This window comes from Gymnogyps californianus, chromosome 17 (genome assembly GCF_018139145.2).
Source record: "Gymnogyps californianus isolate 813 chromosome 17, ASM1813914v2, whole genome shotgun sequence".
Taxonomy (NCBI): Eukaryota; Metazoa; Chordata; class Aves; order Accipitriformes; family Cathartidae; genus Gymnogyps; species Gymnogyps californianus.
The window spans coordinates 7,161,627-7,176,991 of NC_059487.1; the positions used below are offsets into that span (position 1 = coordinate 7,161,627).

The following is a 15,365-nucleotide window of genomic DNA, read 5'->3' on the forward strand; positions in this document are numbered from 1 at the left end:
TAAAGTAGGCTGGATGCTAAAATTAGTGACCTGCCTAAGAAGGCTGGTAATTTTGTAAATTATCAGAAACTACTGGAGAATATGTTTATGCCCAGTAGGTAGCTGATTTGCCCATAAGTTTAAAAGGCTTTGTGGCCAGACGCATGCATGCATTTGTCCTTCTGAGTAATATCTTTGAATACTTTTGGTTTACATTACTTGGTCTGGATCACAATGGTCACTCATTGTCTGCAGATTAAAAAGCTGATTTTGTTTGTAATATACACTGAATATCTGGTGCATTATGAAAGTTTCTCTTGACAGCCATTTTTAGTATGCTGTGCAACTGCCTCATGTACATTTCCTTCTAAAGGAAATCTCCATTCATGTTCAATCATCTGCCAAAAATACCTGAAAAAAAAAAAGCACCCTTGAGCCCTTTCCTTTAGCAGCTGTAGCTTTTTAAAAGCTGTGCTGCAGCCTATGTCATCTTAAGGCATAAGCCCATATATTTCATCCCTTTCACCCCCAGTTTGAACCAGTCTCTCCAAGATTTAACAGCTGGGAGCTGGGCTGTTGGATATCCTGTATACAACAAGATTTTCATTATTATATATTTAAATTATATACTCTATATTAAAAAGCCTAACAGATATAATTTATTTCATATTTCATACACAGCCAAATACTTTTTCAGTTTCCTGGAAAGCAGCTGTGAGACATATGCAGATATACTGCATGTCAGACTTAAAGCATATCCACCATGCAGTTGAACTGCACCTGTGTAGCAAGTGGATTTATCATGCCTACGCTATGATAACATGGTAATGAGTCCAACTCACTGCACATGTAAGGTCTGTGGCTATGGGAATGTAGATACCCTGCATGAGAATTAGGTACAAAATCCTGAACGAAGTCTGTGTTTCACCAAGGGATTCTAATGCCCAAGTGAGAGACATCCTGCATTATTCTTGTCACTTATTCTGACATCTGATCACTTATTCTGAGATCTGATCTGATGTCACTTATTCCGACATCAAGGTCCTTCCCAAGAAAACAGAAGAAACTCACTACTGTTAGGGAAGAATTATTTAGGACCAGGTTTGGATAATGCTAAACTCTAGTCCTATTGCTATGGTTTCCTTTTCTCTTCTGATTTTTTCACATTCAGGAATAACTTGGTTAGTAGTAAGGAGATGCATGACTTTTTTTGTTGTTTTGTTTTCTTTTGTTTTCTAATAAAAGCTGATTATCTCACAGAAGACTCCACCAGCTAAAGCTCATACCAAATATGTAAAGTGATGGAACTACAAACATACTGTTATTACAGTGAGTTTTCCTCTCTCCTAGGCTTATATCTTATCATAATCCACTGCAGATTTAGACTATATCACTCTCACTTTGAACCTCTTTCCTGCCCCTCCACACACTAAATTTGCAGTTTGGCCTCAGCTTTAAGGGTCTGCATATTCACACCTTTCTCTCTATCTGCTATTCCAATTGCTATATTAATCTCATTTTTGTGGTTTGCCTCTCACCAGCAAAAAGTCCTTCTTTCTTTTTCCACTACAAATGTGCAGTACAATCACTTTCACAAAGGCTTAACCCATAGTTTCACCAACTTTTTCTCTTTTTGTAACTTTTTTTTTTTTTTTTTTTTTAAATCAGGCATACTAGCTTAAGCATCTCACCATTCCTTCCAGCCATAGCAGTCAGCTCAGTCACACTTCCAGCACAACTGTCTGTATGGTTACACGGAGAACAGGATCAGTGAATCAAATATTTATTGTGTTAACTTTAACCCAGGAAAGGCACCAATTCACAGTAGTTCACAACACTGCTGCCACAACAATTGTAGTGGCGTGACTGAGCGAGCAGGAGTGAGCAGCTCGAGATAATTTAAACAATCACTACCACTAAAAGAAATTTTTGTGAAACTACATGATCAAGCACTGCATCCATACTTCCACCAGATTTGTGTTATTAACTATGTTTTCTTCATGCCTAATGACACTGTAGATCTGTCCTTGTCTCTTCAACCTTATGAAAGGGCAGGAAGAAAGAAAGCCTTTGAAATATAATCACATCTCTAAAAAGCAGCAACACGTTTTCCAGCTGTGGCTTTTTCTTCTTAAGCCAGGTGAAAGACTTGCCCATAATTAGCATACATCTCACTCACATTAACTAACATCTGCATAAACTGTTGGATTCATTTTAGCACCTTTCCAGCAGTGCATGAAAAATAATAATCTGTACTTACAGATGATGTTTACTAAGCCCTCCTTATCAGGTGACAGAAATGAGGACACTCCTGAGCTAATACCACTGTAAGGTTGTTTCCAAAAGGGAGGCTTACTGTAAAGAAATCTATACCCACATCAAAAAACATAATTCTGAAACGGCAGAAGAAGTCATGCTGTATTTATTCTACTTGCCAATAACATAATAAAATCCAAGTGTGTGTTAATTAGGTACACAAATAAGTCCTAACTATATGACTAGTCTGCAAGCTTTTTTATTAAATGAACTTCAATACTTCTTTTTTAAAGCCATAATATCCTCATATGACATTAGAGTGGACAGATGTCAGAGTTTAGGGGATTCAAAAGTGAAGTTGTATGCAACATTTCAACCACATAAGGAGGAACAGAACAGAAGTATAGGGGAAATAAATACATTTCTGTGTTGAAGCTACTATAGGTCCAAAAAGAACTCAAGCACAAATGTCAATTTACCCTTTTATAAAACACTATTCTGGCTTCTTGTCTTTCTGTCTTGTCTGACTTATCTTTCTTAATACTGGCTTTTAAAGATATGTTGGAATTTAACATTCCAGGCACTACAATGCATACTGAAAACAAGTTGTGATATCACTCTGCATTTCAGAGTGGCATTAGTAATTCAGGAAATACCAAGGTATTTCGCAGAGGAGGAAAAAGAATTCTGCAAATATTTCTTAAGCAACCCTATGCAACGTCCATTCACAGGTGGAGGATAAAATTAGTATTGCAACCCTTGTTTTACTGTCTTTCTCTCAATCTCTCAGCTGTATTTCTCTTAAAATCACTCAGATTCCAGTCCTGCAATTTGCACATTTTTTAATCTCTTCTGTGCATTCAGATAACTGCTTGTTCTTTCAAGGGATATGAGAATGTTTCGGGAAAACAACCAATCCTGGACATCAGCACTGTGCAAACATTTTAACACAGCAGAAAAACATGATTCAGGGGAAAAAAAAAAGATTTGCTAGTTGTTATAATTTTGATTTACAGTGCATTTTTCTTCATCTTTATATGATGGCAGAAAAATACTTAAAATACAAAAGGAAAAACTATACCAACAATTCTAACTTTAGGATGCAAAGAAAAATACTTTTCATGACCTAAATAAAGCCGGACAAAAGAGATGCTTACAACTCACCCCACCAAAATAATCTAAAGTGGATACAGATTAGCAACTCCTTGACCACTATTGTAGTACCATGCTTGTAAACCCGACATAGAGGTAAACACTGATTCAGAAAGATGAAGAATATGCTTTCTAAAGTGCAAATTTATCAAAACAGAGACACTATCTGCACATATATTTTTGGTCCAGCTCCCGAATTAGGCCTTAGAATTTAATTAAACAAGATGGTTAAGTTTTATATAAAATTTTATTGCCAGTGAAAGGGGTACTGTTATCACCAATCCCATTCCCAGCCACATATTCCCACTCCTTCCGTTGCACTGGACTTATTATTTCTAGACCCATGCAGGGAGCCAGTTCAGTTTGCTCAACCAGCAGAAAACTAGATGCAATGGTGGGGTTCGACTCTGCAGCCACAAATAGTGGAGGGAGGGAGGGAGGGAGATTACCCCTTTCAACAGCTAGGGGCAGTTAGATCAGTTCAAATTGTCTGTATGTCCTGCTTTTCCCCAAAGTCACTGCTACAAAAAGAAAGTTACATACAAATATTGGCCAGTTCTCTGGACTTTCTGTGTTTTGACTGCTGAATGCTTCTCACTTATATACAGTCTTTTGGGTAAGATTAGTTCTTTGCATTCCTGTGAGCAAAATGAACTTTTTAGCACTTGGCCTGTTCTTTTTCTCTCTGTGAGAGTCTATATTAAAACCAAAATAAAACCATAAACCACAAAACTCACAGTGTATTTGCAGCAAACACTTGGGTTTATTTACATGTATATGCATTTGTTTAAGAAAACTTAAGATCTTGATGGACGGATAGCATAGAATACCACCAGCATTTCAAATTGCACCCAAAAAATGATACTGACATTTTTTCTGACAGCCCAGAAAAGAACAAAGGGACTGTATGACGAACAAATACTATGCTCTCTTTTTAAGAACTGAGCAGCGTGGCTGTATAAGGCAGGGCCATCAGCAGAAAACTTGAAATGCAGCTGTCTGTATAATTTAAAATATAAAAAACTGGTCCTATGTAATTCATGTATAATAATTAACAATTCTCTTTAACATTGCTTCTATTTGCAAAGATTTGTAAAACAAATGCTGTAACAGGCAATTTCTAAATAGCAATTTCTTTGAAAGGTAAGGTTGTCATTCCCGCTTGTTCTTAGGGGGGGGTTAATTAAAAAAAAAGTCATCTACATACATTTTCACATGATTTTGTTCTTCATGTTAAAATATGATGAAAGTTTACATAATTGTCCAACATTTAAATATTTCTATTTTGTATAGTTTTTATAAGCATTTGAAAACAATGTAAATTATTTAAAGGAAAAACAAGTTCTAGTGTGGAACAACTAGGCTTGTCCTGTAACAAATTTCAAACCTGCAAGCTGTTCTGTATTTGTTGTCAAAGGACAGTTTCTAAGATTGAAGCCCTGGACTAAACATCTGTGTAGCTTTGTATATAGTGTATCTGAACTGTTCTTCACCTACTTTTGCATATAATCTATTGAAATGGGATCCTGATCTTGATTTGGATGTCTCTATAGGATAGATATTTAAAAATAAACTTCTTTATATATACATAAGAACATATTCCCCAGATGTTTAGTAAAGAATTAAAAAATTATCTATTTCTACTCACTCGGATACATTCCAATAAAATACCCCTATTACATCAAATGACTAAAAGCTGTTTTCCTTACTTTTTGTGTGGAAAGGAATGGTAATGATTTCACACATTTGGCAGTTTTTTCCCTACAGAGTTCGCTAACTTTGGTAGAGGTGTAGCACCCCCTAGCGTTCATTTACAGGTGAGGACATTGGGGAAAAAATGCCGGCAAATAATCACTCTCACCTAGCTAGCAACTGCTATTCACAACAGTTTTTGCCATAGGATTCAATATTAATTTTCACGTCAGGATTTTATCAGAGAGACTTCACTGATCTGCCTGATAACCATAAAAAAGCCTGAGGATGAAGTTTTCCTCAAGGAACACAGATATCTCTCTACTGTAGCAGCATGAAGAGAAGCAAAGAGCTTGTTTAAACTGGTTAGTGTAAACACCAAGACTATGGATGAACCATCCTATACTGACCTGCGTGGCTCTTATATCAGCAGTCACCATTCTGGGCCTCCAGAAGAACCCTAGCCAGCAATGTTCAATGCTGTCTTAGTGAGGTAACCACGGAAAAATCTGTCCTATGCTTTGACGGAAAAGAAGAGCTCACATACCTGTCATTATGCTAGGGCATAATCTTCCTCTAGCAACATCAAATGCCTCGTGTAAATTTAATTCTAGGAAGACAAACAAGCAAATGCAAAGCATTTGAAATCATTGCTAAGTCTCAGTGCAGACATGTTTTTGCCATATAAGTTACAGTTAAATATCTAGTACTATGTAAACAAATCTTAGTAAACATGGATAAAAAGACAAAGGCTAGAAGCAAACCAGTTCTTGTATGGTGCAGCAGCAGACAGAAAATACTGAGGCAATTGGGACTCCTCTACTAGAATGCATAAGGCAACCGCCACCAGGGGACACTCACATAACCCCAATAAATATACATTCAAAACAGCTCAACATACCCATGACAACACTCTCTGGAGAAAATGAAGGCATATGGGCCCTCAAAACACACCTCTAATTTCATCACAAATTATGACCAGATTTCTTCAAAGTTCTGTTAACACTGGATGACATTCAGAACTAGTAGTCTTGCACAAAGCACATGTGATTTTTTGAGCTTTGATATATCAGATTTAAATTCAGTTTTGTTATAAAGCTAACTAAAAATCAGGCAGATATGTCTGAGCTTTTGGATCTACATTTTTATTTACATTAAAAGTGAGCAGTTGCAACCAGAATATCATTCATTCTGAACCAAATATATTCCCATATATCTTAGGAAATAGAAGAAAAAAATTCTTTCAAGGGGTATGACAATCACACTATTATATTTTTACAAGTTAATCAAGAAAGGACATAATGGCTTAGTTCAGAGTATTTGTGTTCTCTGCAGTAACACAATAGACTTAGAGATCTAATTTACCTAAAAATGCCATGTACAGTGTGCCTTGAGCTTAGAGATGGGATAATTTCCAGTCACAAACACGTTTTTCTTTACCTCTGGCTGGTTTTCTTGACCTCTTTTTAAGTTTTTTTTTTTTTTTTTTCCTGATGGTGGGAGGAAGCCACCTCACCTTTATAACATTGAGCATATAAACAAAATATAAAATTCATCCTGCTCTGGATGGCATGATGACACTGTTTTGCCAGCTAAACTGATAGAAAAGAAGTGTACTACAGTTTTAATCAACCTTTCTAGGTAGAAAGATGTAGTGCTTTAGAAATAAACCTCTCCACCTGTCAGCAGCATAAGAAAGCTGCTCAGTTTTGAAATTAAAAAGCCAAAGGACTTTATTTAGTCCTGTTCCCCCCCAAAATCTTCCTATGTCAACAGAATAATTCAGACAACTAGAGACATCTAGCAATATTGTAGATGTCCTAGGATATCCCATGTGGCCTCTAGCTTCTACTCCCCAAGGCCAAGAGTCTCTCATAAGTCCCATGTCATATGTCAGCCCCATGAAGACATCTCAGCTCCCACAGAGCACTTAAAATTACACTAGATGCCTCTATTTAGGAAGCTAAATCACATCCTTTGAAAAATTCTTGGACAATATGACATAGTTGGGGTGCTGGTTAATAGCTACCTGAAACATCGAGGAATCAAGGCTTTCACTCACTCTGGAGAGATGCTATGCTTTTATCACACAGGCTATACAGAACAGTCAGAATTAATATATTCAGGCAGACAGACAAAAATTTACAGAATCCATTACTATCTCACCTGGCTTAAGCTACTACAGCTGGTTTGTGAAGTTCTATACAACGCTATTTCTTACAGAGAGATGTCTTTATTGATGCCTCATTAATCTCATTAGTAAAATAGTTTTACGTGGTTACCATATAACAGGAAAGAATAATATTTTTCAGAACAGGCTAATCTTATGAACATAAGTAAAGGAAGAAAGAAAAAGTAGGTGCGGAGCATTTCTCCATGATTAAAACCCTTATAAAATTCCCTACAAAATTCTAAAATATATAGAGTGGAAGCCATGATGAACACATCTTGTACCATACTCCACTAATACATTTAAAATATACACAGCACTAAATCACAGAAGCATAAAGTCACTTATCAGTACATACAATAATTTCTCCTCTTAGTATCCCAAGCATGCACCTTACGTTATTCCAGCCACTAAAATACTAAAGGCTACACCTTTCACTGTTTCGTACATGCACATGATCAGGAAACATTTCTTCCCAACATTAACACCTCACTGACTGTTTGACAGAGTAAGCGATTAAGCTGGGAGAAGCTAATTTGATAATAGATTTTGGGGGAAAAAAGAAAGCAACAGAACAGAAATAAGGCTAAGTTTACACTGCTCAGTCTTGCTCTCTGATATTGTTACAGTGACAAGAGATCTGGTTTTGGACAGAAAAGTGAAGAACATAGATTATTTGGTATTTTTTCCATATTTGCTTTTGAGGGTTTAGGTTATACAAGTTATATTTATAACAACATTAATTGTCTATAGTTTCTACTTACTAATTCTCAATTTTTCTTTAATGCTTAATCGGTGTTACCATTGCATGGAAGAGAGATGATGCTATTATGCACAGAGAATAAGAACAGATGCTGATACAGAATATATTATTGGTCAACAGCTGTGACGGAATATTCCCTGTTATAGGATAAAAGCTAACAAGGAAAAAAAAAAAAGGAAAAAAAAGAAAAAAAAAGTTCCTGAAAGAAGGATTTCAGGGTTTCTGTGCATCTGGCACTTAGGTATTATTATCTGCACTGCCCAGGCTCAATTGGCAAATTGCGTTCGTGTGATCTCAGCCTCATAGTTTGCAATAGTCTCACATAAACTTTCAATTTGTAATACAAATAGTAGTAAATTGTGACAATAAATCCAGCATAAAAAAATTTCTCCTCTCAATTCCCTTCTAGATTTTGTGTTTTATTGCACTTTTAGGAGTGATAAAGGTCAACAATGGATTAAATATTTTTTAAATTGTTTTATCCCATTTTAGGAGACTTGCTGCTAGGGGATTCTACATCTAAGCAATACCATAAGTAATATGTTGACACACTACTGCAGAGACACTAGCTCAGCAAATTTCCAAGAAAGCATAATATATATTTATAAATATTGACTTAGGTAGAACAATGCTTAGAATGCTAAAAAAAATTAAGGGAGTTTATCCACCCAGATAAAAGATAAAGAAACATCAGATTAAATAAAAAGGTTTATTTTCAGTTTCAATTATTTCTAGCCATTAGTTTTGCCTTGACAGAGTACTTAACATATTAATGCATGAATGAAAGATTAGTCTTTGCATTGCAGGGTCATCTATTTAAATGTCACTTTAATAGCTTATTACATAAAACCCTAGGGTGAAATCCAGGCCCTATTATCTCCAGTGAGTCCAGAGTTTCACCCAGGACATTCATCTGTTTTTTCAATGCATGGAAATGATAGTCTTTCAAGGACAATAAAATCTTTTCTAGGCAAATTAAAAATTATTAATGTATCTAAGCCCTTCTTGTGTCTATTGAGTAAGTTGTGAACAATAACAGTTAATAGAAATGTTGAGAGAAATATTAAAGGGAACTGGAAGAGTTTTTCCAACTGCAGTCTCATATTTTATTTTTCATTAGTCTGTTTTCTTGTATTACTGTTACTACTTTGCAACTATTAATACATTGGTTTTTATGCAAAACACTTTATAAAAGCATTACTCTGCCCATTTAATACAATGTAAAAACACAGAATGAAGAATAAATTACTTTCCTTCCTGTAAATGACAAGGTGAATTCAGTATTATGACCTGAGTGATCAGCTTGGAATATAACAGAAGGGAACACTGGGTTGAAGAAAAGGGTGTGCATTCTCTCTTCCTTTTGAGTGCAAACATCTGAAAGCCTCTGAAGCCTTCTTCAGCTGATTTCTCTTTTCATGATTCCTTGGTGAATCATAAGACGCAGGAAAAAGGCCTTAAAACCCAAGCCTTTTCACTCCTTAGTTAAACTATATGCTACCTTCAAGCCAAAATAAAAAAGTTAGACAATATCAGTTATTAGAAGTTAATGGACTTGAAAGGGATCTGGGATAGAACTATGACTTCAGTTTCAAGGTCCATTCCGTAACAAGTAACATATGTTGCTTCTGCATAGTGCTGTTATCACTGGAGAATACAGGCATGCACTCCATAGGCACGAAAATAATACTGCACCAAGATGGGACAAGGGCTTCTTTGGAAATAAGGCTCATGGTAGGGAGTTCAGTAGTCTAAATCATTCTAGAAACCCTGTCTATCAGCTTGGCTGTGAGTTGTAACAACATAGCTTCACAAACCAGGTTGGATTGTGCTTATTTGTGATGCGCACAGATTTTGCTGCCAAAGTTTCAATTTAGGTCTTAATACAAAGTAACACATGTTCTTTTGTTCTGTTAAAAGCCCCACAGGCTTTCATAGCCTTCAGTCTGGCAAAGGTAAACAGAGATGGCTGCTAATAAATGGTCACAGCTCATTGTTCTTGTTACAGTAGATTTATACAGGCCTGGCTGAACATCATAGCTGGCTTACCTTCCTTTTTTGTGTAGATTAGATTGCATTAGAGTTTTTCAAAGACCAGACTGGATAAAGTAATGAGCAACCTGGTCTAACCTCATAACTTGATCATGCTTTGAGTAGGAGGTTGGCCTAGAGACTTCCTGAGGCCCCTTTCAGCCTGAGTATTTCTATGATTTGCAAAATAGTATATATTTTTGTTTGTCTACTAATGCAGTCTAAAACTTTCTTAAAGTTCAGGTGAAGTAAGCCTGGAATATTGGTAGTTTTCATACCTATGAAGTGAAAGAATAGTTCTAACCTGTGCTTTCATTCCTATTTATGTTTTAGTGGCACTTTTTAGTTATTCAGAAAGAACGTAATACAATAAAGAATTCACTTTATCTGTGGGGGGAAACTTACGGAGGAAAAAAATTATTCACAAACTAATACCAAGTGGATTGTTGTACAATCTCCATATATCATACTGTTAATTATTCCAGACTCTCAACCCGCCTCTAGTACAGATGTATATACTTCATTTGAAGACATTATGCTTATTCTTCCTTTATTAGCCAGTCATTTAAAAATTGGGAAAACAAGTATAAAGTGCAACTTTTTGTTTGTTTGTTTTACTAGTATATTATTAACCCATCAGGGCAGAAAAGGAAATGGTTATTATGAGCATAGACTCATACCAATGATAAATACTTTTACAAAATAAAATGCAAATGTGAAGTGTTTTAAGAGTTTTTTAGCTTAAATTTTCCCTAAAATACTTTTGTTTGAAATGAAATCTGCCCCAGACATGGCCAAAAATGTAAGAGCCTGAAAACCTAAGTCACTAATTTATTATCATTATCCAAGCTGTAGAAAAACACGTATTACTCTGACAATATAACATTAAATAAAGTGTTTACATTTTCTAGTTTCTAGAATGTAACTTCTGAGATAACACTTTTTAATATAATAGTTTTAATCAGTTGGTGATCTTGAAAGCTGCTCTTTGAAGAACTGCATATCCAAACTCCATTCCAAAAGGGAAATATACATTACAATAGAAACAACACATAAGTGCACAAAGATGTATGCAGAAATAGGTGATTAAAGATTTATATTGTATATATCAGTTGATTAAATGATTACCACTTAAATGAGGTAAATATAAATGTTGTAACACAATGCAGGTTTAGTGCCAAGCAGATACACATGAAATGCACTAAACATGAAAACGGTTTTACAACCAATATAGACCAACATAGAGGTTCGGGGGGGTTAATGTATATTAAAGTAGATTCTATTCAGACAAGAATTTGACAGTATCTGGAGAATCTACTTACCACATTAAATAGCAAAATCCTTTCAATTTCCATTTTTGTTCAACTATGTGGACCTCTAATACCTTAGAAAGAACAGCCCAACTAATACCAACAAACAGAGGCTTTTGGCATAAATATGAAAAATTTAAGCATTTAGACATCAAAAACATCTTCATGCCACGCTACAATAGCAAGATAACATTTTACAGGATTTATAAATAGCAATTTTTAACACAAAGCTTTCACTGAAACACCAATAAGAATGGCGTTTTTCTTGTGATCTGAAAGCTCATTCCAACACTACCTCTTTTTAACTGTACAGTCAATACAGCACCAGAAAATAACCAGAAAATAATTTCATATTAAAATTATAAGCTGGCTCTTCTAAATAACCATTCCCAAACCAGTCATTCTACTTCTAATTCACTACCCCTCCTTCCCTTGTAGAAAACATTTCATGCCATGACAAAGAAATTAACTACATTTGATTTTCTAAATATAGTCTTACAAACTAGTTTGTAATCACTTCATTACCTAATAGACACCCTTCAAAACAAAGAAGTGATAATAGACTGCAACCGGATTTTCAGTCTGAAAGGAGGAACCAGTCTCAGAATGAAACAAAAGCTTTCATAAAGCCATGCAGATGTAGGAGCTTGTATTCAACGTATCTCTTAAGAACGCACTACTGCTTTAATGTATGCAGCAGTTGTTCCACCTGCTCTGCAAGTAGAATATTTATTTGCTTAATAGATTTGAAATAAAACTGCAATCAGTCACCACAGAAATTGCACATCATTACATAACAGCCAGTAATTGATTACCAGATGCAGACATTGAACTGGATTTCTACTTTTGTTTTTCACAGAACAGCAAGATAGCTTTTGACTCTCACATACCTAACATCTAGTGCCTCTTCCTTTCCTGCCTTTCTTAAGGCTCTACAATTATCATTCAATTACATATTATAGTAAAATGACTTCAACTGCTGTTTAATTTTAAAAGGTTTTTTGCTGTATGGTTCCCATTGAGAATTTTAGTTATAGGGCAGAGGCACAAATCCATACTTGCTTCACTTCCCCGTCCCAATTATATGACCTACTCTGTACATTCTTAACACAGTTTTCTTTTTTTCAGAGATAGTAGAGTGTCAAGAAATACGCAGATTGTTCTCAAACTGCAGCACAGAATCTTCAGAATTCACTATTGTACATTTGATGCTACAAATGTTATCCCCTTTTTGCACAGTTCCATTTTTGTAAAACTGGGAACACTTTTACACAAAGACTAAATCCTAAGTTTCAATTCTCAGGCTGTTTTGTAGCGGTTTATGAAGAGGAAAGAGAAGCAAGAAATACCATACAGAAACATATCAATCATTCATCTAGAGTCCTGTCTGCAAAAATGACTGGACCATATACTTTAGAGGAAAGCCCAAAACTATTTCTTGGTATGAAAAAATTATAGTGTGACAGAAAAACTCCCTTCTTAGCTCATCTGATAACTCCTTTATTCCCAAATGGACAATGATTAATAGGCTCTTGTAATTTTAATTTTGGTTACTACTGTTTAACTAGATGTTGGGGGGGAAAGGGGAGGGTGGTTTTTTGGGGTTTTTTTTGTTTTTTTTAAATATATATTTTGTTGCTACTGGATCTTATTTTGCTTGTCATTAAACGCCAGTTGTTTAATCTGTTGCATTTAAGTTTTGCTTTTAGGTAAAGAACAAGTGCAAATATCTGATATATGTATCTTGCACTTTGTTTTACTTCATATCTGTCATTATCTTTCTCAAATTAAGGTAGAACCCTTTATGCCCCATAAACTGGAATTCAGTTAGCTTTGAGAAGATTCTGCACAGGCAAAATGCTTAGCATAAAGAGAATATTTTTACAAACATATACACTGGAAATCCCGGTCTTTTTGTACTTTGCCTTGTAAAACCTGTATCTTAAGAACAGACAGACAGCAAAACAGACTCAAACACCTCAATCCCTCACCCTCAAGTATTCCTGGGCCCAGAACAAATCAAAGAAGATCACCCTCACTTTGGTCACACCCAGATGATACTTTACTGTTGCCACATGACTGTAGCTGAAAACTACAGAGAGAAATCACCTATAGATTCTAAACTGTAAGTCAAGCAGAATGCAAAGCAAGAACCTTTGGCAGTTCAAAATTTGCGAACAAGTTTGCCTGACACTCCATCATTCCAATGGCTGTTTGTCCCAATCTGATTTATAATGCTTTACTGTACACATGACCCTCTTCTCTTCTGTTTTTCCCAGCTTATCCTTTCCTAAGTAATCTCTCCTCCCCCATCCCAAAGTCCCAAAAGAATACAATGAACACGTTTTGATGCCATTGCACTGCTTACGGGGTATTGTTCTTCCCCACAGTGAATCTATCTTGTCTACTTGATCGTAAATTCTGTTAGAGTCTCTATGCTATTCTGTGCTTATACAATGACCAATAAAATAATAATAAATAAAATAAAAATCCTAATCTTGGATGGTCTTTTAACACACAAAAGGAAATCATATAGCCAATTTGAACGTATTTGCCTTGTGATTTTTAAACTGGGTGTACTTACCCCATGACAATGAGTGGATCTTTTTTCTTCTCTGAATTTACTCAAATTCTGAATTAGCTCATCTTGTTTAACTGAAGCATAAAATAAAGGAGTCATTCTTAGCTACTTCTGTGTGGTCAAGCAGATCTCTGGTTGATTTCTGCAACTCTGCAAAAGACATTAATTTCTTTTTGCTTTCTGTATAGAAGAAGAACAAACCAACAAAACAGCAGACTAACTATTAAATTCTATGCAGTTGTTTTCAACCTAGGTGGCTAGTGGCACATAACTTTCTAATTTTCTGTTTAATTCCTTGACTAAATACATAAAATGACAAACCAACAGAAAAGTGGAAATCTTTTCTTAACTGGAGGCTATGTTTTTTTGTTTTGTTTACTTTTTTACTAGAAAAAGCAACTATGAAAATAAGAATAGCTACGTTTGCTAAGTTCCTTTGTTTAAAGGATAGGACAATGGAAATGACACAGTGGACTGTACGTGAAATGGGCCCACATACAACACAGAAACTGTGGAATCAAAGATAAAAAAACCCTTTGGGTCTTCAAACCTGGGACTTAGAGCTTAAATAACAGACACAGAATTATAGACCATGCAGGAAAGTAGGCGGCCAGAAAAATAAGTGGGTTGTCCTCATGTAGGTCCATCCAGTTATCTTAGGTCGCAAATATTAAATAATCTAAATTCTGAAGAGATACATGAGAAAACTAAGTATAAGTAATAGAAGTATGAGGTTTCACTGGTCTCTTTTTATACACATGTACACTGCTTTAAGAAATAGTTTACTTACTTTCCAAAGACAGAGTTCAGCATACTAGAGATTTATAAAAAAATTATATCATACACATAGTAAATAAAAGGGGACACTTCACTACCTTAACATGATGCTGTTATCAACTGCCAGAGAAGGAAAAACAGAACCTGACCACAGGGTTCTAAAGAGTAAAACTGTGGTCTGAACATCACAGCTTTTTTTTTTTTTTCCTTGCCTCCTATACACAGCATTTTACTGCAAAAATAGGTTCAAGCCTTTTGTCAATTGAAATTATCAGTTTAGACAACTGTGATCTCCTCTTCAGTGTACAGCATATGTATATACTACAAATTTAAGCTAGTATATGTAGAAGAGCAGAAGTCACTGGATATCTCTCTCTCTCCAGTTGAAGCATGCACTTGAACACTAGTTTAATGTTACTATAAATTATCATATTTGATTGTCTTATTGTATCTCATGGTCTAAATCTTCAAGTCTTATAGCTAACAAATCTGCGTCAAGATTCATTTTTCTAAGATAGTGTAATTACTAGATTAATTATGAATCTTAAATTTGAGTAATGTATTAAATCTTAACTTGTCCTAAAGAAAGCATGCATCTATGTAAGCGAGTAACAAATCATAGAAGTTATCTGCTCCTAAATTGCTTTGGTTTTG

General features: G+C 35.3%; 1 protein-coding gene across 1 annotated transcript in view; it reads right to left on the reverse strand.

Moving 5' to 3' along the window:
• Nucleotides 1-13,991, reverse strand: part of ZMYND8 (zinc finger MYND-type containing 8) — a 79,785-nt gene extending 65,794 nt beyond the window's left edge. The window contains exon 1 of the mRNA XM_050907647.1: nucleotides 13,938-13,991. Within this exon, the coding sequence (XP_050763604.1) occupies nucleotides 13,938-13,942 (5 nt within the window). The 5' untranslated portion in view covers nucleotides 13,943-13,991. The remainder of the gene's footprint in view (nucleotides 1-13,937) is intronic.
• Between the last annotated feature and the right edge of the window lie 1,374 nt (nucleotides 13,992-15,365).